The sequence below is a fragment of the Girardinichthys multiradiatus genome, chromosome 2 (genome assembly GCF_021462225.1).
Source record: "Girardinichthys multiradiatus isolate DD_20200921_A chromosome 2, DD_fGirMul_XY1, whole genome shotgun sequence".
Classification (NCBI taxonomy): domain Eukaryota; kingdom Metazoa; phylum Chordata; class Actinopteri; order Cyprinodontiformes; family Goodeidae; genus Girardinichthys; species Girardinichthys multiradiatus.
The window spans coordinates 8742688-8757788 of record NC_061795.1 but is presented as its reverse complement, the minus strand read 5'-3'; the positions used below and the strand labels follow the sequence as shown (position 1 = coordinate 8757788).

General features: G+C 42.8%; 1 protein-coding gene across 1 annotated transcript in view; it reads right to left on the bottom strand.

Annotated features, from left to right (window-relative positions):
* The window catches only part of cadps2 (Ca++-dependent secretion activator 2), a 347960-nt gene that overhangs the window by 31286 nt on the left and 301573 nt on the right, over window positions 1–15101 (bottom strand). The window contains exons 25-27 of the mRNA XM_047345888.1: window positions 12941–12955; window positions 7915–7989; window positions 7373–7456 (exon numbers count right to left, since the gene is read on the bottom strand). Of these exons, the coding sequence (XP_047201844.1) occupies window positions 7373–7456; window positions 7915–7989; window positions 12941–12955 (174 nt within the window). The remainder of the gene's footprint in view (window positions 1–7372; window positions 7457–7914; window positions 7990–12940; window positions 12956–15101) is intronic.

Sequence of the window (15101 nt, the reverse complement as noted above, 5' to 3'; positions counted from 1 at the left end):
GGAGTCCACTTCTTCCAACAGGGTCTGAATGCAGGTCTATGGAACACAGGTAAGTAGCTCGCTATGCTGAAACCTTGCATTCTTTCCTGAAGTTTCCTTAGTTTAAAATGATATCTGTTGTCAGTACTTTTAATTCTAAAGCTTTTACTTAGCCAGGTGCAAGTTTTTATCAGAATTAAATGTATTTTACAACAGAGAATAGATTATAGATTACAATACATCAGAGACGAACTGAATAATCAGCCTGGTGATGACTGGAATTGGATGATTTTACCCCCATTTCCTGTGTTCCCCTTTGTCTTATTCTGCTCATTACTCTTCTCTCCCTCAGCTCTCTCACTACATTTATCTTAGCTTTTTCTCATATCCACCTGATCAACCTCACCTGCTTGCCCTGCATTTCTCTTCACTTTCTACCTGGAATCGCCATGATGTCTTGCAGCCACTAACAAAACCATTCTCCCAGCACACCTTGTTTTCTTTGCCCGCACCGGCGGAAGCTCGCCGCAACAGTGAGGAGGCACAAGATTCTGAAACTTGCTGGCGAGTATAAGACTGTATTTCTACGAAGAATCCAAAGTCGAGTAAAATCTGGTGTTTGAGTACCCGCTGATTGACGAAAACAAAAGTTAATTACTAATTTGCTGTTAGTGAATGCAGCGTTCATGAAAAAGGGGAATTAAGACAAGCTTGAGCCAGAGAGTTCCCAGAAGGGACAGTGTCTCTAATCACATTGAGTGGAGTGGTTGTGCCCACGCCTGAACGATGACAGCATAGGAACAGCCAGCATCGTACGCCTTTCTGTGTGCTACGCTAGGTAGCAGAAAATATCAACCCCTTTATACCTGCTACTGAGCACAGCAGCCACAGTTCTTTGTTCACCTTCGCTACTCAACTCGACACCCTTTGGATCTCCTGTTCTTCAGAACGGTTCATGTATGAGGTAGTGTTTGGGCGAATAAAATTAATCTAAATATTGTCCATTTCATGGTGTTTTGCTTTGTTTGTGGTGGTAAAACGGTTACCCAGTGAGCTAATGTGAACAGATCTCTAAGCCAGCAGGATAGTTTATTTGTTCTGTGTTTTGTTTTAAAGTTACGTCAAACCTGAGTGATTCTAATGAGTGGCCATAGCACACTGCTGGTGCTCATATACATTTTAATCTTTGTGTAAATGGTATTTCAAGCACGTGAAACTAAAAGGGTTGGTAAAGAAGCATTTGTTTTGTTTCTTAACCAAAACAGCTAATGCTAGACCAATCTTGAGTCCATAGAGGTTCCTCTCCACCATATTTGTAGACAATTACTCCATGGGATGGATAGTTAAAATAAGATTTAGATCAATTGTGCAAAAGATTATAGGTTTATAATTCAACAAATAATATTTCTCAAATACTATTTATTAACATATTGATGGCTAATTAAACAATATTACAAATCAATTTTCGGGCAACCAAACAATTTCGGGATAAATAAAAAAAACCTCAACAATGCCAACGCAGTAATGTGAGGGATTTTAAAGCCAGAGTAAAACACCTCAAGAACGTTGCGCTTATTTGAGTGTTAGCTCAGCTTGCAATAGACAAGCATCTCCAGGATCTTGGACATGAAAGCGAGCTTGGAGATTGGTCTACTATGAGAAAGCACAGTCGGCTCCATGCCAGGTTTTTTAATCAGTGGTGTCACCACTGCATGTTTAAAGCTCACAGGTACATGTCTATTTGCCAAACGGCTATTTACAATGTTAAGAATAAAAAAAAGACAAGGGGGTAAAAATCTCTTTAAAAGACACGGTGGGATCAGATCATTTAAAGACCCAGCAAGCTTCATCTGATCAATGATCTTTTTCAGAAAGGCCAAAGGGGCCACCTCAAACTGGTTAAAGGCAGCAGAGCATGTGGCATAGAAGAAGTCACAAGAAGGAGGGCTAATTAGAGCCCTAATGCTTCCAACCCTATGAATGAAAAAGCTCAAAAAATGTCTACCCGCTTTAATGGAGTTCTCCAGGTCAGCTAGAGACACAAGAATTCTGATAGATGGAGTTAAGAATATTAGAAAAATACTTGGTTTTTGCAGCTGTCCCTGCTCTCTGATAAAAACACCTGCTATCCCTTAGTGATTAGAGACACCTGTAAGATGTCTTTAATCCATCTTTGTTCAGCTCTTCTGCACCCGCGCCTGCCACCACTTGTGGCTTTGTTTATCCAGGGCTAATGGTCTGATCTTTAGTGAAGCCACAGCAACTAATACAGTCTGATAGATTGAGCTAAAGCGAGAGGACAGAGCCTCAACATCTGAATAGAGACCCACAATAGAGACCCACCCCCTCCTTGAACCGCCACCTTAATGTGGTGGAGGGGTTTGAGTGCTCGAATGATCCTAGAGGCTATGTTGTCTGGGACTTAAATGCCCCTGGTAGGGTCTCCCATGGCAAAGAGGCTCTAGGTGACGGGTCAGACAAAGAGCGGTTCAAGAACCCCTCATGACGACTACAAAATCGCCCGGTACGGCGGAGCCGGGGTCCCACCCTGGAGCCAGGCCTGGGGTCGGGACTCGTCGGAGTGTGCCTGGTGGCTGGGTTGCTCCTCACAGGACCCGGCTGGGGAACAGTGAGGGACCGGTGCAAAGAGGATTGGGCGGCGGACGAAGGTGGAGACCTCGGCGGCCCGATCCCCGGATGCTTAGGCTGGCTCTAGGGACGTGGAATGTCACCTCGCTGGGTGGCAAGGAGCCTGAGCTGGTGCGGGAGGTCGAGAGATATCGACTAGAAATAGTCAGGCTCGCCTCCACGCACAACGTAGGCTCTGGAACCCATCTCCTCGAGAGGGGCTGGACTCTCTTCTACTCTGGAGCGGGCAACGGGGAGAGGCAGCGGGCTGGGGTGGGTTTGCTTGTCGCCCCCCAGCTCAGCCATCTCGTGTTGGGGTTTACCCCAGTGGATGAGAGGGTCGCATCCCTGTGCCTTCGGGTTGGGGAGAGGTCTCGGACTATCATTTCAGCCTACGGGCCGAGTGGTAGTGCGGAGTACCCAGCCTTCGTGGCGTCCCTGTCGGGGGTGCTGGATAGTGCCCCTCCTGGGGACTCCGTTATTCTGTTGGGGGACTTCAACGCCCACGTGGGAAACGACAGTGACACCTGGAGAGGCGTGATCGGGAGGAATGGCCTCCCCGATCTGAATCCGAGCGGTGTTTTGTTATTGGACTTCTGTGCTAGTCACGGATTGTCCATAATGAACACCATGTTCAAACATAAGGGTGTCCATCAGTGCACTTGGCACCAGGATACCCTAGGCAGGAGGTCAATGATCGACTTTGTTGTCATATCATCAGACCTTCGGCCGCATGTTTTGGACACTCGGGTGAAGAGAGGGGCTGAGCTGTCCACTGATCACCACCCGGTGGTGAGTTGGATCCGCTGGAGGAGGAGAAAGCCGGACAGACTTGGCAGGCCCAAGCGCATAGTGAGGGTCTGCTGGGAACGTCTGGCGGACCCCTTGGCCAGGGATGTATTCAACTCTCGCCTCCGGGAGAGATTTGACCAGATTCCGAGGGATGTTGGAGACATAGAGTCCGAGTGGACCATGTTCTCCGCATTTTTTGTCAATGCGGCTGCCCGTAGCTGCGGCCGTAAGGTCTGCGGTGCCTGTCGCGGCGGCAATCCCCGAACCCGGTGGTGGACACCGGCAGTAAGGGACGCTGTCAAGCTGAAGAAGGAGTCCTATCGGCTGTGGTTGGCTTGTGGGACTCCTGAGGTGGCTGACGGATACCGTGGGGCCAAGCGTGCCGCGGCCCGGGTGGTGGCAGAGGCAAAAACTCGGACCTGGGAGGAGTTTGGTGAGGCCATGGAGAAGGACTATCGGTTGGCCCCGAAGCCATTCTGGCAAACCGTCCGGCACCTCAGGAGGGGGAAGCAGTGCTTCGCCAACACTGTTTACAGTGGGGGTGGGGAGCTGCTGACCTCGACTGGGGACATTATCGGCCGATGGAAGGAGTACTTCGAGGATCTCCTCAATCCTGCCATCACGCATTCCCTGGTGGAAACAGAGGCTGGGGACTCGGGGTTGGACTCTTTCATCACCCAAGCTGAAATCACCGAGGTGGTTAAAAAGCTCTGTGGTGGCAGGGCTTCGGGGTTGGATGAGATCCGCCCTGAGTACCTCAAGTCTTTGGATGTTGTGGGGCTGTCATGGTTGACACGCCTCTTCAACATTGCGTGGCGGACGGGGACAGTGCCTTTGTATTGGCAGACTGGGGTGGTGGTCCCCCTACATAAGAAGGGGCCGATAGTCGAACCCCGGCTTCAGGAGGAGCAGTGGTGTCTGGGGAGAGGGACGTCTGGGCGTCTCTGCTGAGTCTGCTGCCCCCGCAACCCAGTCCCGGATAAAGTGGAAGACGACGAGTATGAGTACGACTACAATCGCTAAAGATAATTGCTGAGCTAAAGGCTATAGAAAAATGAGCAGCATTGGAAGAGTGAATGGCACGACAGCGCTGCATGGAAGCCAGGGGTTTGACCCGAAGACCCAGGATCGGCATATCAAATATGACACAAACATGTGGTATGTGAAGGCGGCATCACCAATCTCTGCATTAAAAATTATTAAAACAAGTGTTAAAACAAGATCCACTTTCAGGGAAAGCACCCATTGATGTTAAAATCTCCAAATATTACAAACTGGTCATATCTAGACAAGATTCCTCCCAAATATCCGCAGTCAACAAGAAAGTACTTATTATACTGCATAAAACAACACAGAGCACTGGAAGGACAAATCCAAGTTTGAACACATTCATCTCAAAGCTAGAATACAATGTGATTGGCGTGAGCTATATGGAGAAGTAGCTCTGCCTGCAAGCAGCCGCTACGCCTCCTCCACTACCTGTCATCCTTGAAGAGTTGAAATAGGTGCAGTTCAATGTTAAACGTTCACAGAAAGCGCTCAATTCACCAATGTACTGTACATCCATGTCTAAACTGATGGTTGCTTAATAAGATAAACCTACAATGATTGCAGATTGGTTAGATCAGGGTTTGGGATCAAAAAAGTTTAAAAACACTGATAATGGGGGTCATGGTTTTAAATAGTTTTGGGATGTGGCACACCAACTTGGCCAAACCTAAATTTTATTATTCTACACTGTATATAGTTTCTTTAAAACTCAGCCAGTCATCAACAGGGATCTCATCAACTTCGAATCTTTCTGTGAAAATTCCTATGTGGAAATGTTACCTAGTGTTGGTATCTTCAGACCAAATAAGATTATTTCTGCAGGATCTGTATTCAGATTAGGATCATAATGTCCACGTTTGACCAAAAACTGACAAAATCCCACCATTACACTGAAAGTTAAGCATAAAAAAATGAAACTGAATATTTTTCTTTGCAAAAACATTGTCTTTATTACCAAACACTAATGCAACTTTGGAGTTAAACTGCTTCTGAGCTGCAAAATATATAGAGCTGGTGTTAAATGTTAGTGACATCAAAATAAATGATGGGGGTTTTTAATAAAAAATTATAATAAGAAGGAATATATTATAGTGTACTCTTGGGTTAAAAAAACAGTAAAATGTAGACAGCTTGTTCTTTTGGTGACAAAGGAGGTGGTTCAGCACAGCGAGGGGTCTCAGAGGCTTCACCTCTCATTCTTTATTCTCAAAGAGGCTTACCTGCTTCAGGTTTCCTGCATACAAAAGACCAACAGCCCAAGGTAGGTGTTACACCATAATTTCATGGGAGGAGACATTTGGGAAGGAAGTCTAGATGGGAACCAGAGAGCATTATGAGGAAGGTGGGTGCGGGGTTGTAAGGGATTATGAAAGTCAGTGCAGGTTGTTCTCCTGCTCTTCAGATGAGATTTAATCTCTTGATGCTCTACTTTCCCACATCCGATGTTTACACAATACTGTTTAAAATATACTGACAGTGTCATTTTTATTATGACTATGTCACAGCTACAAAATATTATCATTCATTATTATGTGTATTTTTATTACTTGTTCCTTCAGTTTTTCTTGTATTTAAAATGTGATTTCTTTTTTTTCATTCTTGCTTTGTAACGTACTGCAACCAAATATGAATAATGTGTACAATAACAACTTTATTCTCTTTTATTCAAAAACAATATTATTCTTCTTTCAGAATACTACAAAATAAGTTCTATTATTGGGCTGGGAGTTTTCACCTTAAAAATCTTTTACTGCTCAACATTAAATATGTCTTCGTATAAAATCCTTAATAGGTGCTAGATTGGAAATGCTTTTAAAGCAGCTACACACTGGATCTTTCAGACACGTTGTGTGACTACAGGCTCATATCATAGTGTGGTCGAACAGCATCTAAGGGGTTTCTCTGTTACTGCTGTTTAAGTCCATGATTAGCCTCCTTGTGTTCTTCAAACCTGGAATTTTGGAGTTCAAATTTGTAAACATTAACTGGAATAGAACAGACCCGAGGGTAAAATCTTGACTTGGAAAATCAAAGGTTCTTTACCAGCTCAACATCTAAGCCTGACATGGCTGCCTTGCACATCAAATATGTTACAGCTGTGGTTATAAATATTTTCAGTTTGCATTTCTTAAGAACTGTTGGATACATGATAATGCACAAGCTATTAGTTTAAAATGAGTAAGCTGAAGAAATGCATTGTTATCAACGTGCATAAGTATTTACAGTCTGGTCACTTCACACAACAGTTAGGAACTCCCGTTGGTTTGCACAGCTAAGCTTTATTTAAACTGGTGTTGCTGACGCTGGGAATGTTTGTTCCCAACAAAGCTACCTGGTAAAAAAAAAAAAGTACCACCTCCCTACCAGGAATTTTTTTGAGACTACCCTACTAAATAAATAAGGAAGTGCAATGGGTTAATAATGGCCCCTGGTTCCTTAAAATGTACCTTTAGTTATCTGTTATATACAGACACAATAATCCATGCATCGAGTTTAGTGACCTTTTATGCTTGAACCAGAGTCAAGTGGTTTAAACAAACAACCAAAGCAAACTTTTAAAATAATCAGTGACAGAAACTGAGCTGAAAATGGATGAAACAGGAGCCAGTCTGCTGAAAAAGTCATCCAGTCTAGACTCTTACAAGTAATATACAAAACAATATAAAACACAAAGAAGTGACGATGGAGTCGGATCAAGACCTTCAAAGGGCACTATATTAAACACCTTGACATCAGCCTGTTTGTTTCTACCAAACATTCTGGCTACAAGAATGCGGATGGAAGCACAATGAAATGACAGACAGGGCGAATACTAAAACAGCAGGCAGATCAACTGACTCACAGGGACCTCCACATATGTGGTAGCTGTTTTGTTTTGTGGGGGGAGACAGCAAGTTTGAGGAAACAAACCCCTGCTACTCACTGTGAAGGACAGGATGGAGGAGAAGAATGTGCCTTCATCATATCTTGACAGCTTGGAGAGGACACCTTCCAAAACCACAGTACACTGCAGACAGAAGACAAACATACTATTTGAGAACAGTTTCATGGGTGAGCATCATAAGATTCTCTTATCAAATTTTTATATTGTATTTTAACGTACTTCAGTGTTTTTTTATACAATTTTGTTCAGACCAATGTTGTAAAATTTTACTTAGAAAAGATTCAATAAAAAAACTCCATTAATGACGAAAGGAAACTGAATAACAGAATAAATCAAGAAAGTTTGAATTTTTCCCTTTTTTTTAAATGGGGAAAATACATAAACTCACTGCCAACAAAACATCAAAAGCAGAACCATAACAACTGAGTAAATTTTCAATAAAACAAATAGAGATATACATTTTTATAGAATTGAGTATAGTCTGACAAATTGAGATATAGACATTTTTATAAAAGAAACAGAAGAGAAGAAAAAGATATATTTAAAAAAAGGAATGCAAAATGCAACACAAGATCAAGTACCTTTGATATGAGGGATACAATCATTTCTTTGAATGTGTCATCTATCAGAACATCAATCCTGGAGTGGTACTGTTGCTGTGGTTATTGGGGTGTCAGCATATCAGAGGTGAAGATCCAAGTTTGTGGTGGAGACGGAGGGGAAACAACACACACACACACACACACACACAAGCATAAAATTAGGCAAGGTGTTAAAAACCTTCCCAACAGTGTAACACTGCTGAGTTAAGCAGCTAATAGGATGCCTTTTGCTGCTAAATCAAATTCCTAGCCACACAGGAAAAGAAAAGGAATCTGAAGGATACTTTTACTGCATCTCTGCACAACTACAGCAGCCTTGTATTCTTTCAAAGCACCGGTCTAGCTGCGAGGACCAAAGGCTCACACAAGATTCAATTAATCCGCCATTTCATGTCTTGTTTGCCTCGATCCCCAGCCCCTCTGAAAAAATATTCATGACACATTTTCCCTTGAAGGAAGAAGAGAAAAAAGGCTGAGTGCTGAATGGCTGCGGCAGCAGGGGAGTTCGTCTCTTGCCAACAATGCCCTTTCACTGGCCGTCTAATGAGCACCCAAATTAGAAATTTTAATCAACAAAGCACATAGATTGATGACAAACTGCAGATCTGAGGAGGTTGCAGCCAAATTTAACTTCCACTGCTCATCCACAAGTCTGTAAACTGGAAGTTTTCTTTCAATGTACTTCTGTTTTTTTCTAGTTAATTTGTATTTTTCTTCTGGTTTTAATAAACAGCTACATTCTCTTTTCCATTATAGCAACAAGAAAGTGTTGGGAGAAGAACTTGTTTAATCTTTGCTCTATGTAACGCAAAAACAGAGATGCACATTAAGCTATTTATAAAATAATTTTTTTTGGTTTGTTGAGCTATTGCTGCAACTTTAACTCCACAATATCTGGTCTAAATGTGGCAGGAAGCTCAACACACCAACAGTTCGCATTTAGTTTAAACCAAAATTTCTTCAAAGCCCTTAGAATGTTATTTGGGAGTCAGCAGGTCATATTCTATTTAAAGTTGAATCCTTTGTAGCCGGATGAAATTTAGATAAACCTAAACTTAGCACAAAATGTAAGGAAAATTGTGTTAGTTTCTTCATTGTAACATTGCTTCTGGGTAATAAATCTCATGCCAGAAAGCCGGTTTAGTCCCCCTTAAGTGGTGCAACATTTGTAAACAATATTCGTCTGTGGGCTGAGCAGCAGAGTTGAATATGTGTGTTGCGCCTTTGAAAAATTTGCCAAATGCTCTTTGCCGATGCCAAAGAGTTTATAATATTATTGACCAGCGACGGAAAAAGAGTCAGTTTATCCACCAAATCCAATTCACTGTGACATTCAGAGGCCAGGTCCACCCGAACTTTCTGCCAAAGAACTGCCCTGAGCTGTTCTTTAAGTGTCATGTTCTTTTCTTCCTTTCTCAATTAAAACACAACTTGACCCACAATTTTTTTTTCCAGGATAACTTTTACGGTCCAAAGAATATCAGAATTTTGTTAATGTCCGGTTTAATGACATTTTTTAAAATTCCTAATTACGTTCTCACATATGCTGCAGGTTTAAGTGAGACACCACATCTCATTATCACAAAGCAGACAGTTAAAAACAGGTCATATCGAATGCAAAGGACATTCTGTGTGTGCTGATGACACAAAAAGTGACATACACTCCAAACAGGATCAGTAGACAAGGTTCCTTTTTCAGGCAACCTATAACATGCTTCCTACCCCAAATAATCTCAGCTAAAGGCTGGGATAAGCTCTGTTAGGTCCCATTTGTTCAATGCCAGCTACACTCCAATGTACTCACACTGTGTGCACAGTACTTCACTCACGTAATCTATACACCCGGCCGCATAATGAAGTATTTAAATGACTTGCATCAACTTTGGAAATTAAGAGAACCAGCATCAACGCTTTACCACGTAGACACCCTAACTTAAGTTTGCAGAGTGTGTTTGTGCTGGAAGAGGAACAAGGCCAGCCAGGAGCACACCGATGACCAGGTTAGGAAGGATGCAAAACTAAACAAATGTAAAGTACACCAAAACACTTATTCCTGCTTATTGTGTGTCCATCTCCGCTTTTGGATAATATCTATACTGAATGTCACATCCTTCACATCTTTTGTCATTGGTTTATGGTGGAAAATACGTTTGTAATCCATATATCCTTCTATTAGTATTTCATGCTTTCATATAGTCTTGTGTCTAATATTAGGTACAGTTTTAACTTTGCCAAGCCTACTGTTCTCTCTTTATTTGCAGTTTGAATTCAGCTATCATTCCTGAGCAACGTTTAGCTCAGTAAAAATAACTAATATATACTTACTGCAGCAAAGTAGAAACTCAGTTTAGATTATAGAAGGGTCAGTCACTGCAGGGGCACAATTATTCTGCCCAAAATTTGCCAATAACAAAGAAGGGCATGAAATAATATGACAGTCTGTGAGACTACAATCTCCCAAGTCTTTTAGTTTTTCCTTTTCATCCTTGTCTGGATGTCAAATATTATACAGTTAGGATTAAAAGATTACTCAGCTTTATGATCAACAACTTTTCAATAAACTCGGGTCAAAGTTCATGTTGTTAAAGTGGCCACTATTCCCAAAAAGGAACAAGCAATATGTTGCCACAACACTATTTCTAGCCATGAACTATGCAAACTATATTTTTAAGTTGAGCTGAAAATGTATAATATAGAATTCTCAGTGAGAGGGAGCCCAAGGCGTTCCCAGGCCAGCAGAGAGACATAGTCCCTCCAGCGTTTCTTGGGCCGTTCCCTGGGCCTCCTCCTGCTGCTGGGACATGCCTGGAACACCTCCAGGAGGCATCTGGTATAGATGTCCGAGCCACCTCAACTGGCTCCTCTTGATGTGGAGGAGCAACGCTCTACTCTGAGCACCTCCTGGAGGGCCAAACTCCTCATCCTATCTCTAAGGGAGTGCCCCGCCACCCTGCAGAGGAAGCTCATTTCAGCCGCTTGTATCTGGGATCTTGTTCTTTTGGTCATGACCCAAAGTTCCTGGCCATTGGTGAGGGTAGGAATGTACAGACTGGTAAATCGAGAGCTTCGCCTTTAAGCTCAGCTCTCTCTTCACCACAACGGACCGGCACAGCCTCCCCATTACTGCGGCAGCCGCATCGATCCTCCTGAGGCGCCGGACGGTTTACCAGAATCGATTCGAGGGCAACCGGTAGTTCTTCTTCATGGCCACACCAAACTCCTCCCTGGCTCGAGTTTTTGCCTCTGCTACAGCCCGGGCCGCAGCACGCTTGGCCTCACGGTTCTCATCAGCCGCCTCAGGAGTCCCACAAGCCAACTATAGCCGATGGGACTCCTTCTTCAGCTTGACAGCATCCCTTACTGCTGTCGTCCACCACCGGGTTCGGGGATTGCTGCCGCGACAGGCACCGCAGACCTTACGGCCACAGCTACAGGCGGCAGCATCAACAATAGATGCGGCGTACATGGTCCACTCAGACTCTATGTCTCCAATCTCCCCCGGAATCTGGTCAAAGCTCTCCCAGAGGTGGGAGTTGAATACATCCCTGGCCAAGGGCTCCGCCAGACATTCCCAGCAGACCCTTGGGCCTGCCAAGTCTGTCCGGCTTTCTCGTCTTCCAGCGGATCAAACTCACCACCAGGTGGTGATCAGTGGACAGCTCAGCCGAAGGCCTGAAGACACGACAACAAAGTCGATCATCAGCCTCTTGCCTAGGGTGTCCTGGTGCCAAGTGCACTGATGCACACTCTTATGGACAATCCATGACTAGCACAGAAGTCCAATAATGAAACACCACTCGGATTCAGATTGGGGAGGCCATTCCTTCCAATCATGACTCTCCAGGTGTCACTGTTGTTTCCCACATAGGTATTGAAGTCCTCAACCAGTCCCCGGGAGGGGCACTATGCAGCACCCCGACATGGACGCCAAGAGGGCAGGGTACTCCACACTACCGCTCGAAATGACAGTCAGAGACCTGTCTCTGGCTGTCTCCAGGCACAGGGATGCGGCCCTCTCATCCAACGGGGTAAACCCCAACAAGAGATGGCTGAACTCGGGGGGCAACAAGCAAACCTATTCCAGCCCACTGCCTCTCCCCACGGGCCACTCCAGAATAGAAGAGAGTCCAACTTCTCTCAAGGAGCTGGGTTCCAGAGCCCGTGCTGTGCATGGAGGTGAGACCGACTATTTCTAGTCAATATCTCTCGACCTCCCACACAAGCTCAGGCTCCTTCCCCCCCAGCAAGGTGACATTCCACGTCTCTAGAGCGAGCCTAAGCATCCGGAGATCAGGTCGTTGAGGTCTCCACCTTCGTCCGCTGCCTGGTCCCTCATGGTTCCCCCTGCAGGTGGTGGGCCCACTGGGGGATGGCCTCTATTCTGTCATTTGGGCTTGGCCCGGCTGGGACCTACGAGCAGCAACCAGTCCACCAGGCACTCTCCGATGTGTCCCGACCCCAGGCCTGGCTCCAGGGTGAGACCCTGCCTCCGCCGTACCGGGCGACGTCACGTGCCTCGATTTTGTGGTTCTCATGAAGGCGTCTTGAAGCGCTCTTTGTCTGACCCATCACCCAGAGATTGTTTGACATGGGAGACCCTACCAGTAGCATTTAAGCCCCAGACATCATAGCCTCTAGGATCATTCAAGCACTCAAACCCTTCCACCACCCACCACATTAAGGTGGGGGTTCAAGGAGGGGCTTTAACAAGTGTCACAAAATAAAACAACATTATAAAATAAATAAATACATACATAAATCTTGAAGTAAATAAATAAATAAATGACAAAATACACTAGAACATTTTTTTATTCATTTTTTTTTTTTTCATGGGGACATTTATCTATTTTAAGGAATATTTATTAAAAATATATTATTAACAGTATTTATATATTTAATTTTGAATGATTCACTTCACTAAAGTGAGATAAGATTTCAAAACCACATTTTAGGACATGACATTCATAAGTTTGGGATAAGGCCATGAAACAATGGAGTGACTTACCCATTGTATGTCAGTCTGGGATTCAAACAATATTGTGTACAACAGACGGACGTGAGAAGCAGGGGAGAACATGAAACAAACAAAAGAGGACAACACAGTGAGTTACATATGACATTAAAAATAAGTAATTTGCAAATTTCTTCATTTTCATGTCAATGAATGAAAAACAAAACATTTTAGGATTTGGGTAAGAGCTAGTATATATCAAAAAAAAAAAAACCTGCACATACTAAACCTATTAGACATAAAATCACACAATGTCAGAAGAAATAACATAACTGGAAAAGACGTTTCACTGATCCATCCCCACGTGAACATACAGCAAAGACACTGGTTTGCCACTAGATAGATCCAGTGGAGTTATAGCCAAAGGAGGTGCCTCCTTCAGGTTGGGAGGAAGTCCCAATCAGGTCAAACGTCTTAGAACACCTTTCTCACTTAAGGGGTCTCTTTATTTTGATGACTATTTAAATTGTAGATTCTCACCAGAGACAACAAAACTGTGAATGAACACACATGGAATTATGTAGTAAACAAAAAGTGTGAAATAACTAAACATTTTTATATTTTTGATTTTTACTAAATAGCCACTCTTTGGTTTGATCTCTTGGCATCCTCTCCATGAGCTTCATGAGGTGGTCACCTGAAATGGTTTTCCAAATAGTCTTGAAAGAACTTCCCAGACGTTCATTGAGAGACATAGGTTAATATTTAATTATTTACAGGCCGGCCACTTTAAAGATTCTAAAATATAACATTTAAAGTTATTTTACAGTTTCTGGATTGCTACATAATTGCATGTGTTCATTCACTGTTTTGATGCCTTCATTGAGAATCTATGTACAATGTAGACAGTCATAAACCTAAAGAAAACTATTAAATGAGAAAGGCGTTTCAAAACCTTTGACCGCTAGTGTAAATGTGGTACTGCTCTACTGTGGTGAAGAAATAGCTGAGGAAAAAACTTTGAATTTAACATTGTAAGTTGCAAATCTCATCGTCATGAGCTGTGAATAGTGACAGAATTAGGTTGAATACAAGAGGCTGCACTGAGCTTCCTCTTCAGGGTAGCTGTAGAAGAGATGATTACTCTGGAAGAGTTTAGAGTAGAGCCACATTTTGTCTTTGAACATGCATGGGAATCTGCTGAGAACGCCTCAGAGGTCCCGTACATAAGCTGTACAAAACAGCCGGGGAGATGAAATTAAGTCCTTTGATATTTACTCCTAATTGTAACAATTGTGCTTTTGGCCATTTGTAAGCAATAAATCTGCCTATTCTAAAATTTCCAGTCTATGTTCAGTGAGGTCATTGTAAGTTCAAAAACATTTTCCACTATTTTTACGTTGTAGGTTTTATCCTTTTCATCATTTCACATTACATTACCTTGACACAAATATTTAATCTTAGAAGTCATTTACTTCAATACCAAACAGGAGATAGCAATTGAGAGGCTTTACAACATTTATCAGAGATAGAATCCATTGGTGACTTGTTATTTAGAATCCTGATGACTTCCCCACTGATGTCTTTATAAACCAAATATGTAAAAACCTGAAAGAAGACGGATAAAGGCCTTTATTCTTTTGAAAGCTCATCAGAACGATTTTTTTTCAGTCGGAGAACATCAGTTAAGGTTGTTTAGGTGTTGGACATTTTAGACTGAATAAACTTCATCCAGAAAGATTGAATCATTTATTGCAACCCAATATCGAACTAAGGTTTTGTTGTGTAAAAAAACTGAATGGACATTGTGGAAATATTTGCTCTTCTGACGTCGAAAGATATAAAATGTGCATATTTTACTTATTTCTCCATGTGTTTGTTCAGTCTTATCTTCTTCAATGTGCTGCAAAATCTTCTCTTTGATGTCAAATCATTTTTATTCAAGGAAAAATACAATTTCCAATACATTTTTCAATCCGCTAAAACACTGAAGTCTTTAATCTGGATCCATCCTTCAACCACATTTGTTAACAAACTAATTAAATAAAAAATTCAGATACCAAAAAGTCTGCATATCTTTACCTGTGTTGCTTTTCTAGGTTTCCATTTTGAAACCATATAGTTTTTGATCTCTAAAAGTCAAACACTGGAGGTGGGTTGGGAAGAATGCAGGTAGATGTTTTATCACTTCAAATTAGCTGGCTGCTGAGTCTGA